We start from the raw sequence: 10,542 nt of genomic DNA, 5'->3' as shown, positions 1-10,542 counted from the left end.
TCAGATGGTTGTGAGCCACCATATGGTTGCTGGGAATTGAACTCAGGACCTTTGGAAGAGCAGGCAATGCTCTTAACCGCTGAGCCATCTTTCCAGCCCCAGCCGTAGCTTCTTGAGCTCTGCCTCAGGCCGTTCAAGTTTTGTCTCAAATGAACAATGCGCTTCTTAAGCTCACCCCAAAGTTATGTGTACGTACATGTGTGTGTATGTGTATGTGTGAGTATGTGTATGAGTTCATGTGTGTGTGAATGTTTGTGTATGAATGTGTGTATTATTTACTTGAGCAAGGGCAAATTATCAGTAGCTACTCTGGGGAATACAACTCTTTTTATAACTTATAACCAGCGTCTTGGGGAAGGGTGCGTGACCTGGGCCAGCAGATCATTCTTCAGTGACAAGAGAGGGGACCAGGTCAGGAGGAAGGGGACAGATGAGTGTGGGATTGGGAGGCTTGGACAAGCTATGTCTCACAGTGCTGAGTGATCTTAAGATGTGCAGCATCTTCCATGCTATTCTCAGGAGAAACGGGACAGACGTGGTAGAAACTGTCTCGCGGTGGGACCAACTCAGCAGGATAATAATCAAATGACGTCACACAAGGGAAATACGGGTTATCTCTGGAGCATCACAGACAGAGCACACAGCAGCCTGGGGCTGACACCACAGTCAGGCGCAGTGAAAAGAGTTGGGTCTGCAGGGTCTAAAGCAACAGCTCTCCCAACGCCCTGTCTTCAGGCTACAACTGGCTGTGTTCCTTCTCTAGACATCAGGGCCTCAGGGAAAGCCTTGGATTAGCCCAACCCTCAACCAGAGGGACTGTACTACCCTGATAGGGAAGATAAGGCTCTTTCCCTGAGGTCCAGGCACGGAAGGGTCCCAGTGCTCCTAAGGCAATGTGAAGATAAGGCTCTTTCCCTGAGGTCCAGGCACAGAAGGGTCCCAGTGCTCCTAAGACAATGTGAAGATAAGGCTCTTTTCCTGGGGTCCAGGCACAGGGGCTCCAGCACTCCTAAGACAACGTGAAGATAGGACTTTTTGACTGAGGGAGCTGACAAAGTTTGGTATCCCTCCCAGAGACCTGTAGCTCTGCATATCTGCAGGTCTTTTCTTTGGTGACAGCTCTTTTTGGTTGGGAGATCTGAGTGGGTGTTAGCTTTCAAGATATTTGTCACAAGTCCCTAACATCTTTTTTTTGTTTGTTTGTTTAGTATTTTGTACAGACAGAGGTAAAAGAAAATAAAACATAAATGGGAAAATTTTTTTTCACCCTCCAAGACAGGGTTTCTCTGTGTAGCCCTGGCTATCCTATCACTAGCACTGTAGACCAGGATAGCCTCTAACTTAGAGACCTATTTGCCTCTGCCCCCTGAGTGCTGGGACTAAAGGCATGCGCCATCACACCCGACTTTTATTATTTTTTATTTGATGTGCTCGGGGTTAGATCCCGCCCTCCTGCAACTACCTTTACCTTTGCCTATGTTGTATTAGAACGTCAATTGAAGAATGAACCAACCACTATGAGCTCAGTCCAATATCATAAGAGAACACCAAAAAGATAAATATTTCATAAAAAAATATATGCAGCTTTGAAAGTAACTGCCTCCTCGCTGTCTTCACACCCCTTTCTTCTGTCCCCTTAGGTATAGCATGCTTCCGAGAATAAACACATCCCCGTTCTTACCCTTCAGCTGCCGTTCACACACTCTCCCGTCTGTTTCTGTGTTACATTTATGTAGCCATCCAGGCAGGCCAGGACTCCCCCCCCCCCAATAATTCATGCTGAACACAAGCAAGTCCAGGCGGGTTCAGCCATTGCGCTGCTCTGCTTACCGCAAGGCTGGGTTAGCTGTGCTTTCGCTAGGAGGGTTTGGGAGGAGGAACTGAAGTCCTGGCTTCCAGCTGGCCATCGTTGGGAGCTTTTCTGGTCTTCACAGACCCCCCCCCTTGGGCTCTTGCACATAGGCCTTGTCTGTCTGAGCCGACCAGGACAATAGGGTCCTTCCTTCTTCTTAGGTGTGACTCAGAGCTTTGGTTCTTAAAACTGGTGTCCCAAATCACACGTGTGACTTGCCTCTGCCCTGTCAGAAGGCAGTGGGATCAGGGAGTGGACACTGTGGATGTCCCATTGACCACTATGATGGAGACTTAGTGCAAGCTCCAGGCTCTGTGATATGCCTCTTACTACCAAGTCTTTGCCATGCTCCTGGCTTCCCTCCCTTCCCTCTGTGAAGGTGGGAGGTGTAAGTGCAGGCATTACTCAGCTACCAGCTCGTCTATTTAACAAGAATACAGACCAGCATGAACAGGCACAAAGGCACAGAGTGAAGGTCAGCCCTGTCCCCCACCTGTCTGCCCTGTCCCCTGCCTGTCTTCCCTGTCCCCCACCTGTCTTCCCTGTCCTCCGCCTGTCTTCCCTGTCCCCCTAAGAGATGCATTAAGCTTCTGCTGGGTGCCAGGACAATTCACTTCCACACCTTCCTCGCTGCTCACATTACAGCCCCCAACTAGCTGGAGAGGTTGTCTGCTCCCTGCACAAACTTGGAAGGTAAGTTGGTTTAATTTATTCTAAGACCCTCCTCATTGCTCTGTGCAGGCGCCTGTGTATTGTAGGCCCACAGTAGACACACAATAGACTATTAACAGGTTAGTGACTGGAAACATGGTGCCCTCTGTAGCATGTGTGTGGCCAGAGGACAGTAGAGAGGAAGATCTTTTTGGTGGCAATTACATGCAGTCTGTGACTGTGGCTTAGGGTGTAGGGGGGCTGGCGACTGTGTGGTGCATTTTCTTCTCTAGTTTTGTGTGAAATATTACCATTTGAAAGGAGTGCATGAGTGCAGGATTCAAAGGAGACAGCGTTCTTCACTCTCACAGAGTTCTGTGGCTCCCTGAAGCTCTCATGACTGGATTCACCTTGAGCTCAGAGTCCCTGGTGGATCCAGGAATGTTGCGGTGACTAGCGCCACCTGGTGGCCTAGCCAGGAGAAGACTCCTGAGAGATGCTTTTCAGAACACGCCTTTGGTTCTTCAGGCCCCGAACATTCCTGGAACCTCAGCAGCTCTCCTTGTTCTCTTGTGGCAAGACACCTGGCTCTGTCACCTGAGAAAGTGTGCAGTGAGCATCTCACTGTTTTGGGCTTCCATTTCCCCACCTGTATAATGACAGAGCTGGGGAGGGGTATTGCTTCTCAGTCTGCCAATCCCAGTGCCCACCAGCCCGCCTTGCTCTGTGTATTGTGTGTGTGTGTGTGTGTGTGTGTGTGTCGGTTTGTCCCAGTGAACTTTGTAGGAGGTTATTTACAGGAGGATGGCCACATACCAGTGAATTACACCACTGAAGGAAATGTGTCTCACTGCTCCAGAAATGATGAGCTGACCGCCTAATAGAACCCCAGATAAGGATGGGACCTCACAAGCCATCTTCGTTTCATGGTAGAATGCTGCTGCACCCAGTCCTGTACAAGGGTTAGAGACAGACCCAGAGGGAGTGCCACATCACTCCTTTCTCTTGTTCTTTTCTTCTTTCCTTTTCTCCCACGAAGTTCCCTAAGCCTCGAAGGCTTTGCTTCTGCCTCTCTCCCCACTTCTCCGCTTCCCCCTTCTTTGTCTCCTCTCCTCTCCTCTCCTCTCCTCTCCTCTCCTCTCCTCTTCTCTCTCTCTCTGTCCCCCCTTCACCCTTTCCCCTCCATAACCCTCTGCATAAATATTCAACCTCACTCTGCAAGTCGTGTCTATCCATGTCTCTGTCTCCTGCCTGCCTTCCATGTGTCTCCCTGCTTGGGACCAGACACTGCTTGAGGATTGGCAGCCGTCTCTGCCTGGACTGGCTTCTCCCAGGGCCCGCTGTCTGCCACCACATGGTCTACAATCACCGCTCAGGCCACCACTCTGGGACCAGCAGCCATCTCTGCCTGGGACTGGCTGCTCCCAGGGCCTGCTGTCTGTCACCACATGGCCCGCTACCATCATTTGGGACCTACAGCATTCCTGCTGCCTACTGCTGCTGGGGATCTTGCACATTTTTTAAAAAAATTATAAAATACAGTGCACAGCTGACAGTTCTTTGCCAGCTAAAAAGTGTTCCAGGGAACAGTCTTGGCTGTGAGAAGATGCACAGGTCTTCAGTGTGCACCTCTCCGACTTAAGACTCAAGTTCACTTTCGGTCTGTGCCTGGAATGTTCCTTCCCACAGGTTTGGCATGGTCAAAGGTGTCCTGTGTTGGAGAGTTTTTTTTCTTTCCGCCTCCTCTTCCTCCTCCTCTTCCTCTTTCTCCCCCTCCTCTTCCTCCTCCTTTTTTCACCTGAGGTAGGGTTTCTCTGTGTAGCTTTGGAGTCTGTCCTGAAACTCACTCTCTAGGCCAGGCTGGGCTCAAACTCCCAGAGATCTGCCTGCCTCTGCCTCCTGAGTGCTGGGATTAAAGGCGTGCACCACCATCGCCTGGCAGAGTTGAATATTCTTTTGAAACTTCCCTCCACAGGGGAACCACTGGCAAATTTTACAAGGGCCTGTTTGTTTTTCCTCTTTTACTTTTTTTTGGCATAAAAGCCTATGTCGCCCAGGCTGGCCTTAAAGGTACTATGGAGTAGGGGATAGCTCCTGATCCTCCTGTTTCTGCATGGATAACAGGCTTATAAGCTTGATTTATGTGGTGCTGGGGGTTGAACTGGGGGCTTTGTGTGCACCAGGCAAGTGTTCTCCTAACAGCGCCGTCCCTGGTCCCCTTTATGCTTTGCTTTCTCTCCATGTGACTCGTTTCGAACATGCATGAGAAGCAGGATTTCCGCCGCAAATGGAGCTATGTCAGGAGAGTGATGGAGAGCTGACATTTCCCAGAATGATTGTAAAGGTCTCTTTACAGCTTCCAATTTCCAGCAAAACTCAGGCTGGTGTAGGTGAGCAAATGATGAATGGTGGAGAGGCTAAGGAGAGAGGACATTTCTTCCCCAGTTTAATTTATTTCTGCCCCTTTAAAACATCTTTTTCGGGGCTGGAGAGATGGCTCAGTGGTTAAGAGCATTGCCTGCTCTTCCAAAGGTCCTGAGTCCAATTCCTGGCAACCACATGGTGGCTCACAACCATCTGTAATGAGGTCTGGTGTCCTCTTCTGGCCTGCAGACATACACACAGACAGAATATTGTACACATAACAAATAAATAAATATTTTAAAAAAAACATCTTTTCATAATTGCCTTGAGAATCTCTGTGGCCGCTTGGGAGGTGTTTCTCTCTGTGTTTATGCACAAGCACGTACACGTATGCACACATGCCCATGTATACACACAAATACGCATGCACGCACATCCATGTAGACACGTGCACACATGTGCATATGCACAAGTATATATGCACACAGACATGCATCTCATGTCTCATCCAGCATAACAAGGTGTGTTGAACTGGGCTATGCTTTGACCCTGTGTGTTGCCTGTGCCCTGGACCAGGGTGGGAAAGGGTATGTCCGCTGAGGGCACTAGCTACAGAGTTGCACGGCGCTCCCTAATATTTCTGAGTGGCTTCTCAATAGTTTTGGTGGTGCCAGTTTGTCCTTAGGGTCTCATGTTTTCGCCTAGGTTGCTTTGAACTAATGATACAGCCCAACTAGGTTTGAGCTTACAGTCATCTTTCTGACTTGGTCTCTTGACTGCTGGGTGCATGTCAACCATTGGTGTCCATCTCCATGCGCCACCCACATCATTATTATTATTTATTTTGAGACAGTACCTCTCATGGGTCTGGAGCTCACAGATTCTGCTGGGCTGGCTGTCTGATGAGCCCCAGGGACCCATCTCTCCCTGCTTTTCCAGTGCTGAGATACGCTTGGGCCACCATGCCCAACTTTTATTTATTAATTTGTCTTAAATTTGGGTTCCAGGGATTGAATCGAGGTCCTCAGGCTTGCACGGCAAGTCTCTTGCTCCCAGAGTCCTGTAGCCTCTTGCAGTGTTAGGAGTGCCTGTGTCTTAGATATGTGTGTGCCCCTGGGAAAGGCTGCTTCATACTAAGCCTGTTTTTGTAACCTTAAGGGAGAGCTGACCTCTCACCTGCTGGTTTCTCTTCTGTGACTGACGCAGGACAAACTCTCACATGCAGTTTGAACGTGAAATGTCCCTGAAGCTTCATGCTTTGATGGCTCGGTCCCCAGCTGTAGTGTCACCTTGTGGGGTTTTGGGAGACTTTGGGGTGTGGAGCCTAGCTAGAGGAAGTAGGACACTGGAAGGGGGGTCCTTGGGGGTCTGTTACTCCCCACTTCCTTCACAGTTTTGTGCATCTTGAGCCATCGTGACATAACCCTCTGTCACACGCTTCTGCACCTTAGCCTGAGGGAACCCTTGAGTCAAACCCGATCTTACAGGGTTTCTGTCAGGTGTTCTACTGTGGCCAGCGTGGTACAAACCTGCTAATAAGTCAGTTTTTGAATGGGTTTATCTGTTCTCATGAGGAGTAGAGAAGCAGAAGCATGAAGACTTCCACTTAGTTTAGAGCTAGGGAGGCCCTGGGCCGCTCTGGATCTTCTCTCCATTTCTCCATCTCTCTGCTTCCTCAACCTCAAAATAAGAGGCGGGTTAGGGCCCTTGTTTGCCTGGTGACATCATGTCTGTGGCCTGGGGTATCACTATGCCAGCTTCTGCCTGACTGTGGAGGGCTTGTGCCTGCTACCTGGTTGCTTTAGGGGTATTATTAGAATGCACCCAAAGACAAAGACAATAAAAATCAAGTTCAAGTTCTTTTTTTTTTTTTTTTTTTTTTGGTATTTTGAGGCAGAGTTTCTCTGTGTTGTCTTGGAGCCTGTCCTGGAACTGACTCTGTAGACCAGGCCTGCCTCTGCCTCCCAAGTGCTGCTGGGATTAAAGGCATGTGCCACCCCACCCAACTAACATTTCTATTTGTAAATAATTTATTTGTTTTTATTTCATATGCATTGGTGTCCTGTCTGCATGCATGTCTGTGTGAGGGTGTCAGATCTTGGAGTTACAGACAATTGTGAGCTGTCATGTGGGTGCCGGAATCAAACCTGGGTCCTCTGAAAGAGCAGCCAGTGCTCTTAACCTCTGAGCTGTCTCCCAAGCTCTGCAAATTGTTCTTTTTAAAACTAATGTTTCCAGTAATTGTTGTGAATGAGAATGCCCCCAATAGACTCATAGATTTGAATGCTTCATCACCAAGGAGTGGCACTACTTGGGAAGGATTAGGAGGTGTGGCCTTGTTGAAGGAAGTGTGTCACTGGAGGTGGGCTTTGAGGTTTCAAAAGCCCACACCAGGCCCATTGTCTTTCTCTTCCTGCTTCCTGTGGATCCAGATGTAGAACTCTCAGCTACTTCTCCAGTCTGCCTGCATGCTATTATGTTCTCTATCATGATGATAATTGACTAAATCTCTGAAACTGTAAGCCAGCCCCAATTAAGTATTTTCTTTTACCAGAGTTACGTTGGCCATGGTGTCTTTTCACAGCAATGGAACAGTGATGACGACAGTAATTAAGACACAACCTGGCCTTGTGTGGTTGTGACTGGGATCTGTGTGTTAAGTGGTGGCTTATTCTTGTCTCTCATTTCCGGTCTGTTTGGGTTGCTGAGGTGTCTCCAAGGTGACAAGTAGTCCCGTCCTTCACTCCCTCACCTCCAAGGGCCCCCAGCCATGGTTTCAGAGCTCTTCTTACCCATACAGCTCCTTTCTGACTGGGGCCTGCCTTTCTCACTTCTAGGAAGCATGACTGATATTCCAAAGGAGGGAAAACTGACCAGATTTCTGGACTTCACTCAGCTGATTGACATGGCCTCTGAGTGCGTGGGAGGAAAGGTAAGCAGGGTTCCCAAGGGCAGGAAGTTGATGCTAGGTGTGAACACTGAGGGGCCCACTCTTGTTATGTTAAGTAAATTAGAGTCAGGCTGAAGCAATGGGCTGCTGAGGAGACCCAGCATGGGCAGAATTCTGAAGAAATGAACTGAATCCCAGGCAATTTTGAGATAGGGCAAGTGTGTGTGTGTGTGTGTGTGTGTGTGTGTGTGTATGTGTGTGTGTATATAATGCATGTATGTGTACAAAATGCATGTGTGTGTACATAACGCATGTGTGTACAAAATGCATGTGTGTTCATGTACCTATGCGGAGACCAGAGGATGATGCCAAGTGTCCTGTCACTCTCCACCTTAATCCTGTAAAACATTCTCTCTCATTGAACCTAGAGTTTGCCATTTCCCAGATATTCTGGCAGGCCTCAAGCCACAAAGATCCTCCTGTCTCTGCACACGAGGCTCTGGGTTGTAGGCCCACATGGGCTGCACATGGCTTTTTACGTTGCTGAGGATTTGAACTTCATACTTATGCTTGTGTAGTGAGAGCTCTTACCCACGAGTCATTTTCCCCATCTAACTTTTCTTCTTCTTTCTTTCTTTCTTTCTTTCTTTCTTTCTTTCTTTCTTTCTTTCTTTCTCTGTGGTGCTTTTATTTTTGGAACAGTTTCCAAACTCTCCACATTCCTCCTACAAACAAGTTCCAAAGGCCTAAGAACCACATACCCATGGCTGTCATTCATAGGTACTGATATTTGGATTTGTTACTTTTCCTTCCTTCCTTCCTTCCTTCCTTCCTTCCTTCCTTCCTTCTTCCTTTTTTACCTTCCCTCCCTCCCTCTTTCCCTCCCTCCCTCCCTCCCTTTGATGTAGGAAGTCTCTCTGTATATGTATTGCTTTTATTGGTTGGTGAATAAAGACACTACTTTGGCCTATGATAGGGCAGAGTAGATCTAGGTGGGGAAACTAAACTGAATGCTTGGAGAAAGAAGGCGGTGTCAGGAGAAGTCATGTAGCTTGCCACCAGAGACAGATAGTAAGCCACAGCCACGTGGCAATACACAGATGAATAGAAATGGGTTAATTTAAAATATGAGTTAGCTAGAAATACACCTAAGCTACTGGCCAAACAGTATTGCAAATAATATAGTTTCTATGTAATTATTTTGGATCTGAGCAGCTGGGAATGAATGAGCCACCTCTGCCAATATTTCCCCTTCCTCCCTCTCTCCCTCCCTCCCTCTCTCCTTCCTTTCTCTCTCTCTCTCTCTCTCTCTCTCTCTCTCTCTCTTTCTTTCTTTCTTTCTTTCTTTCTTTCTTTGGTTTTTCAAGACAGGGCTTGAAAATTTCAAGCCTTGGCTGTCCTGAAATTTGCTCTGTGGACCAGGCTGGTCTCAAACTCCCAGAGATCCGCCTGCCTCTGCCTCCAGAATGCTGGGATTAAAGGTGTGCACCACCACCACCAGGCTCATTACTTCTCCATTTGCTGTGACCAAATACCTGGAAAGAAGCAATAAAAGGGAGACAGTGTCTGTGGTCCATGGCAGCAGGGAGGGCTTCAGGGAATACTGTCCATCACAGGAGGCTATCGAGGGCAGCGGGATGGGAGGAGGCTGGTGCCATTACACCTGCAGTCAGGGAGCAGAGAGAGGAATGTAGGTGTTCAGCTCAGGGTTCCACTTTCCCCTAGTGATAGACAGTGAGCTATACTCAGGGAGAAAGTAATTCACACTTCTTTCACTGGTCTGCAATTTAGCAGTACACTCAGGAGTGGGCTGCTTACGTGGGTACATTTCCAGGACAACTCGGTTGCACACCCATCTTCCCAGAGGGAGAATGGTGGCTTCCAAAACTTAAGTGTGTTTTTTTTTTTATTTTTTATTGAAAAAAAAATTTTCGCCTCCTCCCAGCCTCCCATTTCCCTCCCCTCCTCCCACTCCTCTCCCCCTCCCCCTACTCCTCTCCCCCTCCCTCTCCAGTCCAAAGAGCAGTCAGGGTTCCCTGCCCTATGGAAAGTCCAAGGTCCTCCCCCCTCCATCCAGGTCTAGGAAGGTGAGCATCCAAACTGGCTAAGTGTGATCCAGGGATCATTGTTTCCTCCCTTCCTTTTCCTTCCCCTTTCTTCTTTCCTCCCTCCCTCCTTCCTTCCCTCCCTTCCTTCCTCCCTCTCTCCCTTCCTTCCTTCTCTTTCCTCTTCCTTCTCTCTTTCACACGTGTTGTATGTGTGCATACGTGTGTGCGTGCACATGTGTGTGTACATGTGTCTGGTGTGGAAGTGTGTGTTGGTGTGCATGCAGAAGCTAGAGGAGGACATGGGATTCCTTCCTCTATCCTTCTCTACCTCTTCCTTTCCCTTAAGTTAGGTCTCGTATTGAAGCTGGAACTTGCCGTTTTTTCTTTTGCTAGGCTAATGGCCAGGGTCCCCAGTGATCCTCCTGTCTCCACTTGCTTCCCGTGCTGGGGTGACAGATGTATGTGTGTGTCCAGGCCTGGCTCTTTTATGTGCTGGGAATCTAAATGCAGGTCCTCATTCTTATACAGCAAGTGCTCTTAACCACCAACCTATCTCCCCAGACCCATTTTTTTCCCATTGATCATTTTTATGAAAGAACTGCAAGGCTAAAAAGGGACACACAGGTTTGGTGGGTGGGGAAGGGAGGGGATGGAGGGGGAAGAGTTGGGGGAGGGAGGATGAATATGATCAAAATACTCCTTTTTTTTTTTTTTTTTTTTTTTTTTTTTTTTTTTTT

At 48.3% G+C, this 10,542-nt stretch overlaps 1 protein-coding gene across 1 annotated transcript in view; it reads left to right on the top strand.

Moving 5' to 3' along the window:
- Positions 1-7,709: 7,709 nt before the first annotated feature.
- Allc (allantoicase) overlaps positions 7,710-10,542 on the top strand; it is a 28,735-nt gene continuing 25,902 nt past the window's right edge. The window contains exon 1 of the mRNA XM_013351325.1: positions 7,710-7,799. Within this exon, the coding sequence (XP_013206779.1) occupies positions 7,710-7,799 (90 nt within the window). The remainder of the gene's footprint in view (positions 7,800-10,542) is intronic.

This window comes from Microtus ochrogaster, linkage group LG3, assembly GCF_000317375.1.
Source record: "Microtus ochrogaster isolate Prairie Vole_2 linkage group LG3, MicOch1.0, whole genome shotgun sequence".
Classification (NCBI taxonomy): domain Eukaryota; kingdom Metazoa; phylum Chordata; class Mammalia; order Rodentia; family Cricetidae; genus Microtus; species Microtus ochrogaster.
This window is presented reverse-complemented; position numbering and strand designations above follow the sequence as displayed.